Below are 16,852 nucleotides of genomic sequence, written 5' to 3'. Positions count from 1 at the left end.
ACATGTGAATGGGGCTCGGTTGACATGTGGGACAAATCCTGTCATCCCTGCTGACCTCTAGCACTATGTCAGGGAACCACAGCGCCGTCTTACAGGCGGGGTAGCCCACACATGACAGGAACTTACTGCAGACACAAACACAGAGCAGGTGGGACAGGTAAAAACAGTTAATCAATCACTTAGGTTCAATCTAATTTACCAAAACAGACCACCCCCCCCACCCCCTCAGATATACACTCCTGAACATTTAAAATATAAATACTAGCTCCCATTTTTTAAGTATTGTAACATTTTTGACTCAGGAAAGTAACCCACATGATTATCTTTCATGACGGTTCTGTTATGTGCTCAAGGTCTCTTATGAAAGAAGTTTTTGTTTTTCCCTGCTGGTACCATAGTGGGGCATTTTAGAGCATGAGCTGCAATGTTACAGACGCTTCAATGCATTCATTTCAGGTCCTTGCGTAGGCTCCTAAAACAAGCGAGCGACTCGTGAAAATAACCTTTTTCTAAAAAGATAATTGCACAAAACAATAACCATAAATGGTTAAAACATATACCTGTTGTTCAGACTTGTTGTGTTTAGACTATTTTTTTCATTTCTTTATGAGAAGTGTAACTGTCTTAACATATAAATATATATGTATGGTTTTGTAAATTAATTAAAACAAAGTAGAAGTAAAAGGAGTGTGCAGAAAGTCTGTTGCCTCTGGAGGAAGATTAAAACATACTAGGGCTGGGCCATAAATTGATTTAATCGATTAATTTGAATTTACAATTCTTTAAGATTTCAATTTTGGAAAATCTGGATTTTATTTTGCCAATACACTCATTGGGTTTCCATGAAGAGAACAGCATGTGATGCTGAATATATGTTTAGGCAAATATATTGTCAAAATATTGTTAAGTGGAATTTTTTTTTTTACCATAATACGAGGTACTTCATTTACTTATTTATTTATTTTTTTAATTTAGGTTGAAGTTCACAAGTGCAGTGAAGCCTGTTCTTAGCTCAATGTGTAATACCACTAGCAACAAATGTTTTGTTATATTTTCATTGTTTATAATGGCACGGCTGCCATCTTGTTTTACATGTTTCACAGCTTGTTTTTAGTTGCACTTTGAATTCAGGTCAACTCCTTGACAAAATGCTTGACATAAAAGCAAGGTTTTAAAATAATTTCTTTAATTTCTTTTTATGAAACAAAAAGGAGGAAAAAAAATGATTAATCGGATTTGGTATGATAAAAATCGGAGATTTATTTTTTAATCCATATCGCCCAGCCCTAAAACATACAAACAGAAGTAAGGCCTCAAAGTTAGGAGAGTCATTAGGTTAGTTAGAGTTAGCTTGTCTTTCTCTGCTCTCACCTGTTTCCCTCTCTCTTCTTCTTCAGCACCATGTCCCGACCACAGCTGGGACACTTCCTCACCGGCAACGGCATCTCCATGTCCTGCTGCTCCGCTTCAAGGATCTCCTGAGCTGGGCCCAGGTACGGTGACAGGGCTTCATCTAACCTGAAGCAACAACAGCAATCACGTGTTGCTACAAGGAATGCAGGATGCCAACCTGCTCCTTTACTGTGTAATTCAAGATAAGGAGATGAGACTCCATTACAACTTAAAAGTGCGACTAACTTTTTTGCTTTCCTCACAGACTCGATGAAGACGGTTTTGTATTTCTGGATGTGACGCTGCAGCACGCTCTGCTTGTCCTTCCTGCCCTCAGACACCAGCTTGAGATCGGCCTCCAGCTCAGCGCGGAGGTTGGGCTTTGACATCGCGTAGCCCATCGAGTTGTAACCTGAACTCACGACGAGCACGAGTGACAACGTGTTAACAACTCAACAGTTCACAAACGGCGGGTTAACACCGATGGAGCAGAAGTGCGTACCCTCCACTAGTCCCATGCCGAGCTCTCCTGGGAGAAACCTCTGGTCCGCAGTCAAACCAACATACATGCGACTCTTAATGGTCTCGATATGGTCGGCGTGGGTGGCATCAGTACCTGTGATACACATAATATAGTAAAGAAAATTCACACTACAAGATCTAAGTTGACTCAGTGAAAGTTGGTGCTTTACAGTTTAGGATGTTTATTACTTGCTTGTTTTTTTTCTTTGCTTAGAAAGTACCCCTGGTACAGTCCTCCACGTCAGACTGTGTCTTATCCTGAACAAAGACGCTGACTGACCAAAGGCTGCCATTAACTCTCTGTACTCTTTGTTTTCTTTCCGAAAGAAATCACTTCTGCTCTTCACTTGCTTTTTACCAGTATATAAACATTTTAAAAGACTTTTATATCACCATAATATAAACGTTATTTATAGCTGCTTTTAACTCGGAAAACACTCTTTAGGGTCCCTACACTTTTTTCAAAGTTGGTTTCACACACTTTACCAGATTTAAATTTCCAGTGCTGTTATTAATAATAAAAAACAACAAACAAATCTTAGGCTATTGATAGAAAACTTGACCAAGTATTTGTGGTGGTCATTTCTACAGTGGTGAGGGTCTGAATAAAACCAAAGATTGTAAGGAGATGGACATGCAAACTATATGAATAAAAGGAAATAAATTCTATTAATCCAAACATTGTTCCACACTCTTATTTACTTATTTTTTGTCTGCACTTATCAAGATCCGGAAACTGCTTGTGATTAAATTCCAAATGTTGCGGATGTCCTGTCTCTTTACCCCCCATAGAACGTACTCGTGACTGAAGTACTTTCAGGCATTGCTTAACAGTGTTTCTTTCCTCGATAAAGTCCGGATGATGTTATTCCCTCCATTAACTAATGTGCACTTGCTTTTCTGTTCTTACCTAGAAAAAGAACAGTGCCAAGCTCCTTTGTGTTTAACTGTGTCGGGGATCAAGCGGTTTTAATGGAGCTATTGCTGCTGTTGTCTGCATGTCTGTTTTTTTACCCCACTGGCCCAATGCCTCTGTGTTTCGCTGCCGTTTTCATAGGAGGAGCCAATAGCGCTGCTGCTATTAAGTCCAACACCTTCTTATTTTTCACACTTTCGAACAGAAAGTCTTACTCCTTCCACTCGTCAATGTTTAGCTACATAGTTGTGGCTCAAGTACTTTCAGACACTACTTACCCGTGTTTCTTTCCTAACCACAGCCATTGACGGAGTTACTGCATCTGTTAACTATGCGCACTTGTTTTGCTTTTCTTTCCTATAGAAAGTTCCCCTTAGTCCAGCTCTCCTGTTTAACAGTGACTCCTTCCTCGACCATGTCATTATTGCTGCTGTTGAGCCTGGGTTCTCTCTCCATTTTTTTCTCCCATAGAAAGTACTCTTTACTGGACCAACTACCTGTGCTCTTTGTGTTTCTTTCTAAGGAGAGTACCACTGGCTCAGTACTTCTGTGCTTTTCCAAGACAAAGTCACTGCTGGAGGTATTGCTGCTATTAACTGCGTACTCTGTTTTTCAGCCCCACTGCAATCACCCCTGTGTGAGCAATTCAGGGTGTTGTGCTGTTTTGAGTTTGCAACTACCCCTCTAAAATGTCTCAACTAGTAACACACGAGAGACACTTTATCTCCTGTATTTATCTGGTTTGGTTTTTCACATAATACATTGCAAAAAAAATTTAATAAAAAAATCACTAAGATGTCATCGTAAGAAAGAGAAATACTCAAAAACAATATCACGTTAAGATTTAAGGAGAGTATTTGTAGATGCTGATGACAGATCTTTTGCTGACGGGCGTGAGAGATTTACCGATGCCGTGCTTCTCCATCAGAGATATGAGGTCGGCTTCGGTGAGCAGCTGAGGCGGACTCGTCTGTCCATCCACCATCTCAATAGCAGACGGCTGGAACTGGGAGCCCTGCTCATACACGGGTATCAACTAAAAAAAAACACACACACACATTGTGGAGAAAGAGAAAGTTAGTAACTATCTGTTAGAGAACAAATCTATGCGTTTTCAGGACAAGAATAAAAGTAGCGCTTTCATTATTAAAGGTACACCTACCTTTGCACTCCACCTCTCGTAGGGGTAAACATCCAGGTAATTCCTTGCAATAATCATGAGTCCAGAAGTCGAGAACTTTTCTTGAGCAATTTCTATGTCCACCACGGTCTCGTGCCCCAAAGCATCCTGGGATACGCACGCCAGGAAGTGCCTCACGATGAACTCATAGACACGCGCTTCATTGCCCTGGGAAGGGACACAAAAATATAACAATAATAATAAAAACAATCAAGATTTTGACACATATTGTTGCACAAAGTTCCACATCTTTTTAAAGAAACAACATGATGCTCAGGCAGTCTTGTATTCAGTAGTTTTAAGGGGCAATATTGTTATTTTTTCCCGAATTCATTTGGTACCTGAACTGACTCAGATCTGATCTCTCTCAACTTTTAAAAATATTAGTGTTGTTTAATCTGGAGTGGAAAATCCAACAATACATAGAAATATTCCTTAAATCGAAGTTTGTGATCTCTGATTTGTTTATTTCGATTATAAATGTTCAAACTCTAATGTCACATGGCAAGTCAAAGATAAAATATGTTATTTAAATATAAAACCATGTAAAAACATTTAAGGTTTTGGATTGACTTTCTTTGAAAATATTAAAAGGAGGAATAAGGTATAGAAATGCATCAGTCATGTCATCAGTTTTCTATTTCCACTCTTCTCACAATTGAGTTCACAGCACGTCGCTTCAAGACACTTTACAAAATCAAGGTCAATTTAATCAAATCATGCAGAAAGATTTCAAGTCATTCTAATCCTAATTATCACACAACGCAGTAAAGCTCACTTTATCATTCAGATTGGTGCCGTGCAGCCACAGTAGATAGTCATCTGCATTGTGTCATTGACTTTGCAGCAATCTCCTCATCCTCCTGAGCATGCATGTGGTGACAGTGGAGAGGAATACTCCACTTTAACAGGAAGAAACCTTCAGCCGAACTGCCATCTCACCCTGCAAACTGTTTTACTAGATTAAAGTTCAGAAACCGTGTTGTTCCTCTGCGTAAAAGTGCTTTTAGTAAAAGAGCCTTTGCAGTCACAGCAGCTCAGGAGTGGAACTCTGTCCCTCAGAACATCAGAGAACTTACAACATACGCTCTTTATAAAAAGCATCTAAAAAACTGGCTCATAACACATCAGACATGTCAGCATTAATTGAATGTCTTCCATAACTCAAATCATGCTGCCACTTGCGTATTTGCTGTGTGTGTGTATATATATATATATATAGTATAATTATTTTCATTTGAATGTTTTATTCTATTCTATTTTTATTTATCTAAAATCTGTGGTCTAGCGCACATAAATTCTGTATTTTTAAACAAGCTTTGAAGAGTTATAGCTGTTTTTATTTCTTTTTATATTTGTACTGTTCACTGTAAAATTCTTACTGTTGTGTTTTTAGGTAGACAATTTTCAGATCTGTCCAGGGACAACGGATGAAAAATAATTCTGGTGCATTTGCAGGAATGCTAATTAATGCACACTGTCCCCTTATATCACTTATTTCCCCCTAATAGATGCTCACATAGTCTTTCTTTTTAAGTGTAAAAAGTTTACTTTTGTAGCAACTCAAGACAGTATTTGAAATCTGAAGAGCCAACTGCATCATACAAAGCTAACAAATAATAAAAGTTTTTAGCATTAGACATGGAAGATAGTTTAATTTTCATATTTTCAGTCACACCATTCTTGTTGTTTGAAGTCCTTCCAATGAGATGCCAGAGAGACGGCAGTAGCCTGACTGAAGCACAGAGCACTGCTGGCTGCAGATAACCTGACTACTTAACCCGCTTATATCAGCTTGTTCTAGTCGCGTTACTCAATAATCCATAAAAGCACAAAAGAATATTTTTGTGTGGAATATAAACTTAAAAACCACAAATACATTTGCAAAATAAATGTGTTCAATATTCAAATAAATGTATTCAATATTTTTGCATCAGTCTCTGTATCGCAGACAGAATACCAATAAAGAACTTGTTAAAGATAACATTGATATACCGTTTTTCGGACTATTAGCCGCACTTAATATCCATAGATTTTCTCAGAAATTGTTGGTGCGGCGTATAATCCGGTGCACTTTATACATGATTACCGTTGTGCTTACTGACCGATTTTAGGTGGTACAATGTGCTACAAAATCTGTTAAAATGTGTAAGTACGACTTTGGTTAGCAATGAACCCGCTCCGTTCAATTGATATTCAGAGCATTACGGTATCCTGTGACACTACCTGATTGGACCCCTGAGCTGTCCACAAGACTGCCTGACTGTAATGTCTAAACTAGAAGTGCATTCATGTAAGGCAGGCCGCGCCCAGAGTACATGGTAGCAACAATAAACCAAGTACGTTAATTTAATATGAAAGTTACATTTATTTTGGCCTTATGTTAGAGAGAGGGATAGCTCTCCCTCTTAGGAGAGAGCTGTGTACGTGAAGGGGCGGAGGGTTATTACACACTTGGGACGAATATTTAATGCGTCTTATGGTCCGAAAAATACAATAACTGTTCTATTCAATAGGTTAAGCTATTTCAGCAGCAGGAATAATCATTGCTTCTTTATTTTAAATAAAAGCAGTTAAATCAGTTTATACATTTTTTGTCAGAATTGTTTGCATGAATGCCACAAGCTTCGGGTATTTTTCCTCATATAGGCCCACGATTACTCAGTAGAAACAGTTCCCTTAATAAAAATTTGCGAAAATTGTTTTAGAAAATTTGTTGGCAAATAAAACATCAATCGAAAGAAAAAAAAAAAGAACGGATGGAACAAAGAAGACAAGAACAAGCCAACCTGCAGCGTGGCGGTGTACTTGGTGGGATGTATGGGAGGGTGGGCCTGGTCTGAGTTTTTGCCCTGTCGTGGGTTGGGGCCCCCAGGCTGGTCCAGCACCCGCTGGGCGAAGGCCCCCCACTCCGGACTCTGTGCCTGCTGCTCCACCAGGGGCGCAAGGGGAAGGCTAGCAGGGAATATGTTTGTTTCTGTGCGAGGATAGCTGATAAACCTAATTAGCAGGAAAAAAAAAATACTGTCAAGTCAGATGACACTCTGCAAAACACGAGATCCTTTGCACTTCTATAAAAGTGAAATATTTTACCAAGAAGGTGAAGAAAAATTATATTTGAGTGTGACTCAGTTAGCTTTGGGCCAGAGAACTGAGGTCCAGATGAAAGATGAGGCTTGGACTAAGTCAACACTTGCCTCTCTAAGAAGCAGCACATACAGCATGTTTCACCCACCCTTGAGTATAAAGCTTTTCAGCAATCTTCATGGTCTCCTTGGCGTTTATTCTGAGCTTCCTAGACGCCAGCTTCTCCAGTTCCTGCAGGTCAGATAAAACACACACGACTTTGCAAAAGAAAAATAAATAAAGAGAAACCTGATTTTTCTGTCACCTGCCTTTCATGCATTTTGCCCCATCAAAAGGTGTGTGTGTGTGTATGTGTTTTTATACGTTGGAGCTTATATTATACATGTAGCTGTTTGGCTTGATCATCTCACCACGGTGTCCAAAGGCAGTGGTCTCCATTTGCTCTTGGGTTTGCTCGTTACTGAGGTGACTGTTGCTATGGGATCCTGGAAATAAATGATAATATATTCTGCTTTCACGCATTACTTTTATAAGCATGTTTATTCACACAAGTCAACAACAATTTCTAAATGGACCACGGTGCGCTGTCAGCTGCAGCAGCTGTTAAAATACACCTCTGGACACCAGAGAGCACATGCATGCACGCACAAACACACACACAAGTGAGCTTTTTGGACACAAAATAAAAGCACCTCTTTGAAGAAAAATAAGTATCCTAGTAATTTAAGGAACATCTCCTGTGATGGACTGGCGACCTGTCGAGTAAAGATACATGCGGATAGCTTTCCTTGAATGGAGCCGACGCGTCAAGAACGGGTTCTGGTGCATCGGGAAACGAGAGAGCGTGTTTCTGGGAGCGTCCGACAGTCAGTGGAAACAGTGGGTGAAGGTCACAGGCAAAAACTCATCCCTCGTGGATGCACTAGCCAGCATCACCAGCTCTGCAGAGCTTGACGAGGTTCACATTTTAGACACGCACGATGCTGGGAGGTCCGACACGCTTCCTGATGCCTCAACCGCCTGCCGCAAAAGTATTCCCACCACTTGAGCTTCACACTTCCATGTGTCATATGGGGATTGTATGCGACATCCCAGCATATAGTGTTGAATAATTAAGTAGAAAGGAAATTATATATTTTTTAACCATTTCTTAAAATTAAATGAGAAGTGGGGTCTGTATTCAGCCCCCTGTGCTCTGACACCCCTAAATATAATCCGGTGCAACCAAATAGAGCCCACCTGAATGTGGACACACTGCAAAAAAGGAACAAAAAGTAAGCAAAATTTTCTTTAAATTGGTGTAATTTGAGCAAGTAAATTAGATGATCTGCGAATCGAATGAGTGTGTTTACCGTTAAAAAAAGATATTTTGAAATTAGATGAGTTGTACCTATTTTAAGTGCAAAAATATTATTCAAATGGCAGATATTCTTATTCACCTGCTTAAATCAAGGGCCAAATAGGAAAATTTGACTCACTTTTAGTTCCTTTTTGCAGTGGACTCGTCTCAGACACGGCAGATCTTTGCAAACAGGTTCGTTTACACATCAAGTGTAGGAAACTACAGCCAGATCAGATCATTACTTCAGGGCGCATCACTTGCCGATCAACCTTTTTTTATCAGTAAATGCAGATCCCCACGAAGGGGAATGTTTCTCAACATGTCGGCAGTAATAAGAACTGCAATGGACACAAATTTAGATGCAGTTAACAGCTGGCTTTCAGGGCACGGCACCCAGCTCAACAGTGTTGATATCAGCTGCGTAAAAAAACAGAAGTCTGTCAAGCCATCTCCATTTTTAACGTTTCTATCTTTTCCTTGATGCTTTGCAGACTTGAATGCATGTTGCAGTGACATGTAGCTGCAGCCCGACTAGTTAGCCTTGAATAAACCTCGGTAGAGAAACAACAGGCAGCCTGTGATGGAGGCTGCGTTGGCTAACAGCGTTGGTGCGCTGCGACCCGATTCTGCCTTCTGATGCTCACAGCTCGCTCTGTGGGAAAGAGTGAAAAACTGTATGAGTGATAATTACAGGGCTCGTCAGCCTCGCCGGGAAAGAATAAGTGTCTCTTTGGATGACGCTCCTTGGATTCAGACGACACCTCTTCTGTTCTGTCGTCAGCGAGTGAAGCCACTCGGGATTTAGAGCTCAAACGCGCTAAAGCTGGATCAACAAACAGCAGATTAGAAAGAGGATCCAACATCTCTGCATCAAAATCGGAGCTCCAAAATAAACAAATAAATAAATAAAGCAGACTTTAAACGTTCAAGGCGTATGGGGTTGATGTTGAATGTGGTTTTGCTGCCAGCTTTTATTACAGTATGATAACACCAGATAATTATTGCTGGTATAACGCCAACTTCTTCACAATGTTGTAATAAAGATGAATGATTTGCTAAAGATCTGAAACTTTGGCATAAGTATGTGCGACCTGGACTTAAAACGTCTATCACCACATTTTGAGGTGTTTATTGCAACAACGTTAATTAGGGTTTATGGCCCCAGTAAATTGATAATTACCCATCCTTCGTTTTACACAGGAGTAGAACAATTCATTCAGTAGTTTTAGTCAAAGCTTCTTCAACAGGGCCGACAAATATCAGGAAAGCTTGTAATTTATTTCTGTTGCTGAATTTTCTAGAGTCAATATTAATGGCAATTGTTGCTCATTTTCTCAAGTTTCATTTATCCCAATAAGTCTTCAACCACTCTTTGAAGGGTGGGCATCAACGTAGGGCTGGACGATATAGAAGAAAATCTTATTGATAAAAAAAAAAAGCATATTGATCGATATCAATAATTATTGAAAATATTTAAAACCATATTTTATGTGCAGCTCTGCCTGGACATTTTATGATATTGCTAAATGATTTAATTTTAATAAAGAACACAAACACAGAATTCCAATTAAATCTTTATTTAACCAACTTTTTTAACCATAACAGACAAAGAATAAACTAAAGTGACCAGTAAAATGAGCAAAATAAATATACCAATACCATTTATCACATAGAAGGGAGCCCAGTTTAGCTGCTATACCTGCTTTGTTTTGGAAGAAGCTCCGTAAGATTTCTCCGAAGATGATGCGCAGCAGCGCGGGGCTGGAACAGGTCGCGCTGCTGCGCGTGTGAGCGGCTGAGCGGCTTACGTGATGAAACAAGTTGGTTGCGTTAGCAGACTTTGTTTTTACGGTTCCTTGCAAGTTTTACAAATCACTGTGGTTTATTTCTGTCAGACTGGCGAACTAGTAAAACCCCGTTTTGGGACCGTTTCCTCCGCCGCTCCTTGCTGCGACATATTCAGGTGCTCTGTGTTGTGGTTTGAGAGGGCGGCGCTTTGTGACGGCGTGCCTGGGTCCGCGATTACGATTGGTCGAGAGGAAGTAGTGACTGTAGCATCAACTAATACGATAGGCTAAGAGAAAGGAAGGAAAACTGTCTATTGAAGTTTTATCGACCCGTTTTTTTCCTATCGCGCCACACGTCTATTGATCGATATATATTGTTATTGAATTATCGTCCAGCCCTACATCAAAGACAGTGATGGTCTCTCCAACAGAACAGAAAGATTGTTGGCCTGCACAATTTCCATGCATTGCAACTGGAATACAATATCAAGCTAAATATTGCCTTAAGCTCATGATAATGATGACTGCTATTCAACACACAGTGCAGCTCTATGCTTTAAGCTAGTCCCATTATCTTTCCATTGTCGTTCACTTATCCAAGATCAGGTCGCAGAGGCAACAGATCCAGGAGGCAACCCAAGACATCCCTCTCCCCAGCAACATCATCCAGCTCTTTCTGTTGGATCCCAAAACGTTACCAGGCCAGACAGGTAATATACTCCGTCCAGTGAGAGACACAGTGCCCCTCCAAAGGCCTTAAAAGCCACCCACGTACCCCATCCTCCCAGAGCAACCCCACAAAATACCTCAGGGGCCACAGTCTGAAGCCTTCCCCAGAACCCCAAAACACAGGTAGACAGGAAAAGCATTCTCCCATGACCTCCGCAGCAATATAGTGAGGGTAACGACTTGGTCCACTGTTCCAGTTTGAAACCCACGTTGCTCCTCCTGGATCAGTCACAGCCTATCATAGGAGAGTGACACTGAAGAGGCGTGACAACCATGAAAGCCCCACCTTGTCCTTGATGAGCCGTGCCGTGCACAGAAGTCCAACTACAGAACATCGCTTGGATTTAGATCAGGGAGGCCATTCTTCCTCATCATACCCCCTCAGGTAACGGCGTCATTGCTAACATGGACACTGAAGTCCCCCAGGAGCACCACTAAATTCCCAGAGAGCCCAACGTCCAGGACATCCTCCAGAGACCCCAAGAGGGCCGGGTAATCTGAACTGCTGTTTGATGCATTAGCACCAAACAGCAGATTAGCATGAACTAAATCCGCAAAAGGCGACCCTCCTGCTCACTGAGGAAAACAGCAAAATTAGGGCTATGGCTGGACAATAATTCAATCAACAATATATATCGATCGATAGACGTAAAGGGCCAATAAAATGTTTAATAGAATAACAGTTTTCCTTCCTTTTGCATCCTAGCCATGTAGGTTAATATTACATTATTATTACATTATTAGTCATTATATCCTCCCAACCAATCACAACGCAGACCCAGGAAACAAGCTCCGCCCCATCAAAGAGATGTTCTTTTTTTCTTTTTTAAAAACTTGCAGTTTTGGTAAAAAGTTGGTTGAATAAAGGATTGAGTTTGAATTCAGTGTTAGTGTGTTCTTTATCTAAAAATAGGTAATAACGCAACAGCATAAAATGGCCAGGGCTGCCATTAAAATATATGTTTTGAATTAGTTGATAATTGATTTCCATTTCATCCATATGTGTTTTCTCTATATTATCCAGCCTTAATTAGGGCTCTAGGCTGGGGACTTGGAAGTGTTCCCGGTCGACCTCACCAGGGGCCTCTCTCCCTGGACATCTGGAATAGAGAGTCCAGCCCCGCTACAGGAGCTGAGGTGACATTCCACGTCTCCATAGCCAGATTGTGCCACCAGGAATTAGAACACCCCCTGCCCCCACCACACATTTGCCACCCAAGTTTAATGGCACCCGATCCCAACATTGCTCTCTGCAGGTGGTAGAAAGAGTAGGGCACAACCGCAAACCTATCAAGACATAACAGTCTACCTAATCTGACGCACACATGATAACTCTGGAGAAGGAATTTGGGGCAAAACTTTAAGACTGGTGTTCATAGACACACTGCCACCTAAAGTGACTGAGCTTGAGCAATTAGACAAAGATTATTGGGCAGAATTTCAAAGGTCTAGATATGCAAAGCTGATCGATAAATCCCGTAATTACTGACCCAGCGGAGCTGAATACACACGCATACCACAGTTTTCAGATTTCGATCTGCAAAGGTGTTGAAACAATGTCTAATTTTTCCCCAATTTCATATTTGAGTGCTCCGTAGTGCTGGCCTATTACAGAAAACCCCAATAATTGTACAAAAGTTCAAGGGTTATGAAAAAGTCGTCAAAACACTTTAGAAACAGCAGTACCGTGATCAATGCTCGCGGCAGGCCCTTACCTCCATGCAGATCTGGTAGAGCACCAGGCAAGCTGTGTGATGGAAGAGACGGTTTCTCTTCCAGCTGAACTCAACACGGTCCTCCTCCACCTCATGGAGCACTTAAACACACATGTGCAGGATAGGCTAGACCTTAGCGTCGCAGTTTTAAGTTAAATGCAATCAATCAACTTGTATTCCTGCGCAGGAATTCTTACCTTTGATCTTATAGAAAGTCTCAGGTATAAAGGCCTGAATGGCTTTGAAGCGCTCCACCACAAATCCCAGGGTGGGAAACTGACAGCTGCCATATGAGATCAGATGATTAGCCAAGGATTCAGGGAAGATCTTCTGCAGGCGAAGCGTCTGGAACCGAGTGAAGGACGCACCTGAGGATGATCAACATAGGGACAAGGCTACTTTGATGAGTCTATTGATAAGGGGTATATTCTCAAACAACCACTGGAGTGTTACTATGTATATGGGAAAAAATGAAAAACAATCCTGAGATGTTTTCTTATTCAGTTGAACCTCTTCCTTGTTTAATGGAGCGATCGCCACCTTACCTATCCGCAAATCCAGCTCCTGCCGCACATCGACAGCATCGCTGATGTTACCATCGGGCTCAGTTAGCGTCTCACAGGCTCTTTGAATTGAGTTGGGAGTAATCTCAGAAAACTTTGCCCGAAAGATTTGCAAATTGGATTTCACTAAACAAAACAAAACAAAAAAATAAAGCATACACAAGCAATTATTAAAACCCGTTTGTGGACATACACAAACATTCAGCACTCTCCATCCCGATTTACTTCAACATACATTCCTACCATACCTGCTTTGCAAACATCGATGATTTCAAAGCCAATGTTTTCTCCCTCCCGGTCACAGTCAGTCCAGATGATCAGGGCCTGGCACTGCCTCGCTTCCTTCTCCAGAGTCCGCTGCAGAGAAGAAACCATGACTGTATTTAGCGCGCCCCCTGTCATGTCATAAGGCTGATTTGATAAACTGTCGGATAGAGAAAGTCATGTGAAAAATGTTTGTTCAAGAGTAAACACATTTTTCTCTGAGGTGCAGCGCCCTCTAGAGTCAGATCAAATCTGATGGGCGCTGATTCTGCAACACCGTTGTCAAGGTATGCAGAGGTTAAAACAACAATTATGGTAACACATCCTACTTTGTTTATCCCGTACTGTTCCTAATGTTTAAAGTTGTTATGATAAGATGGTGTAGATAGTTCAGGTTTCCTCCAGTGTTTGGAGCACAGAGGAACGCAGCAGCCGTTGCTGCACACTTTGGGTCAGCTGGCTGAAAGAAGGCTCCAACGCCTTTTCTTTGCTTACAAGGCAGAAAAACTTGCCTGTTTCAAATATATTCCTGTTTACATAAAAACACAGACGGCTATGATGTAGGAACTAAAGAGGTGTTGGAAATACAGTTGGCAAGATTCTAGCACCAGTTTGTATGCGTTTTGGTATACTTGTATAACTCTATTAAGCGTATAATGGCAGAAAGGCATATTGTTCTACACAAAACTAGCACTAAATCTTGTAAGTGTTTATTTAATATTATGTCTACGTCTATGTATAAAAATCTAAATAACAATCCAAGTACAGCATTTAGCTATTTTGGTAATGATGTAAAAATTCACGTTCCGGTTTAAATGAAAGAGATTTAACCATGTCATGCAGTTTTGTTTTGCCCTTTTCTCCAGCTCCTAGACATACCTTGATTTGGATCATGTTGTCTGGGCAATACCTCTCCACCTCCGCATCGAACAGCAACACGGGATTGCAGCTGTGCCTTGGAAGAGAAAGGACACAACTTCAGCGCTTAAAAGACTCCGTGGAGGCGCCCATGGCATCGATGAGAGGCACATTTGTTTAAGCTCACCATTTCTGGAATGGCGCTTTGAACTCCAGGCCAAGCAGATGGCCTGACACTGAAGTCATGGTCACCGTCACATTCTGGTGGAGGCCAAGACAACAATCAGAGTAATCAGAGGGAACGAGAAGAAGATACTCAGGTGCATGTGTGGGTTTCTTACCTGGCCAAAAAGATGATATTCATACTCATATATTTTATTAAACTTTGAAAATCCTTCCCTCTGCAACAGAGAACGATATAATGAGTTGTGTTGAAACAGAAAGCTAAGTCCATACTGTTATAATTACATAACAACAGAAAGATGACTGTAACAACTGAAATATGAGGCAATTTCTTTGTTTTTTTATTTTACCCGATAGGGATATAGTTAATTAAAGTCCTTAGTAATAGCGAACGTCTAATGAGCTGTGACTGACCCTCCTGGCTCTGCCGCCGGACATGATTTCAGAGATGCCTTTGGCTGCGTCGTTCTTCTCGGCCACGCAGAGGACCCGCCTGATCTGACCCCGGCTGCGGATCATGTCTGCCCCCTTCGCCGTGTCCGAGCACCAGCCGCTCCGCGTCGCCCAGAGAAAGCTTCCCCGCGGTAGTCCTGGTCGAAGCGTGAATCTGCCGAGAAGGCGCGCTAGCAGCATGCCGGGCCGCTGTCACAAGCGGCGGCAGCGGCTCCTCCCGGACACAGCCTCCCCGCTGCTGCTGTACCTTCGCCCCGTTAGCATCTTAGCTAACGGCGCTGGCTAATGCCATAATGTCAGCTCTCAAAAAGTGTCGCCAACCGCTAAAAAGTTTTCTTCAGTTGAACAATATCTCTTTTTATTGATGATAATTCGACCTAAAGGAAAGTCAGTACTGACATGTATAATATTATTAGTAAAATAAACCGAATCGAGTTCAGACAGCGTGACACAATTAGCTTTGTTTACAAAATCCGCGCCGGACAGTCAAATCTACCGTAAAGTAAACCGTAAAAGTGTCGTAAAGTCACCAGTCTGGTTTAACATTATATTAGGGGGAATTAATAATCACAATTTTATGTGCTGATTACAGTAACCTTACTCGTGATTTTTTTTCATCTTTGTTTTTAATATTTTAAATATGTATGATACAAATTAATAAAATTATTAATTCAATGAAAGGTGCAAGCTATTACAAATTTTGTTGACTAAAAACTTTAATAATAGTTTTTGCCAACAAGTCTTTTCTAGACGAAAACCAGACAAAAACTAGATAAACATTCATGATGAATGACTTGAACTTTCATAAAATTCCTATTAAAAACAGATAAAAACATTAAAGGAAGACAGAATCCAAATGTATCTAATTTTAGCTCAATGGCAGGAAAAGTTGAAAAATAAAAAGTAAAACCGAGACTTTATCTGAAGTAGTTTAAAATAAAAGTAAATCAGTCCCTTTCTTTCCATTATCTAACCTGAATTCCATTAAGTCCCAGGAAGACTATGGCACCTTGGTAAAGATGTGAGATCTGTAAAAATGTCTTAGGTTGCTCTATAACTTTATATTTCAGATAACCAAAATTTAAATACATTTAAAAAGTGAAAACTACGCTACCAGCATAATAGTAAATTACTTTTTTGTCAAAAGATTATGACCAAAACTGTACTAAATTTTCTGTCAAAATGAACACTTCTCCTCAGCCAGTGAGCTCATCCTCTCCCCCTTCTTTAACTGAGTATTTGAACAAAAGCAACCAAAATATTGAATGTTCACAGAACAAAAAGCACATATGTTCTTTTGTTTCACTGAGTTTCCTAATATTAGGATACTTGATGAAAAAGGTGGTTCCTCAGCCCCGCTGACTGGGGTCCCTATAACATAAAGAAACCCTTATCTAAGAGGCCTTTCACTGTCATCCTCCTTATTTGACATAAATGTTATTTATATTATGCATAGCACTTTACTACTGCAAGATAAAAAATAAAAAATCAGCAAATGAAACCTGTACTATCAAACGCTTTGCCAATGCCAACAAATATAGTGTTGGTGACACAAAATAAAAAAATAAAAAATGGAGAAAAAAAACTGCTGTTAAAGCATATTATTAATAAAGATAACTTTGTAACTGCAGAGACAGGTGCTGCTGCTGAGGTGATTTATATCAAAAATGTATAGCCACAGATCCATGATGAGAGCAAACCAGCGCGTCAAAATGTAAACAGTTTTGTCAACTCATAATTTGTATGAATTAATGCAACTAATATACCTTTTTAACAACTAGGTGTTCCAGACTATCAAAGGGCTGCCGAGATATTTCTGAGACGTTTTGACATTACCGGTTGACAGACCGTGTGTTCTGCC

General features: G+C 40.6%; 1 protein-coding gene across 1 annotated transcript in view; it reads right to left on the bottom strand.

The window, feature by feature from the left end:
- top3a (DNA topoisomerase III alpha) overlaps window positions 1-15,629 on the bottom strand; it is a 30,365-nt gene extending 14,736 nt beyond the window's left edge. Inside the window, 17 exon segments of the mRNA XM_036148344.1 lie at window positions 3-125; window positions 1,372-1,518; window positions 1,639-1,804; window positions 1,895-2,008; window positions 3,737-3,866; window positions 3,993-4,178; window positions 6,800-7,010; window positions 7,246-7,328; window positions 7,508-7,582; window positions 12,671-12,771; window positions 12,868-13,038; window positions 13,216-13,359; window positions 13,482-13,590; window positions 14,377-14,452; window positions 14,543-14,616; window positions 14,697-14,756; window positions 14,953-15,629. Coding sequence (XP_036004237.1) covers window positions 3-125; window positions 1,372-1,518; window positions 1,639-1,804; window positions 1,895-2,008; window positions 3,737-3,866; window positions 3,993-4,178; window positions 6,800-7,010; window positions 7,246-7,328; window positions 7,508-7,582; window positions 12,671-12,771; window positions 12,868-13,038; window positions 13,216-13,359; window positions 13,482-13,590; window positions 14,377-14,452; window positions 14,543-14,616; window positions 14,697-14,756; window positions 14,953-15,171 — 2,189 coding nt within the window. The 5' untranslated portion in view covers window positions 15,172-15,629.
- Between the last annotated feature and the right edge of the window lie 1,223 nt (window positions 15,630-16,852).

Source organism: Fundulus heteroclitus, chromosome 16 (genome assembly GCF_011125445.2).
Source record: "Fundulus heteroclitus isolate FHET01 chromosome 16, MU-UCD_Fhet_4.1, whole genome shotgun sequence".
Taxonomy (NCBI): domain Eukaryota; kingdom Metazoa; phylum Chordata; class Actinopteri; order Cyprinodontiformes; family Fundulidae; genus Fundulus; species Fundulus heteroclitus.
The sequence above is the reverse complement of the archived record's forward strand: the minus strand, read 5'-3'. Positions and strand labels throughout refer to the sequence as shown.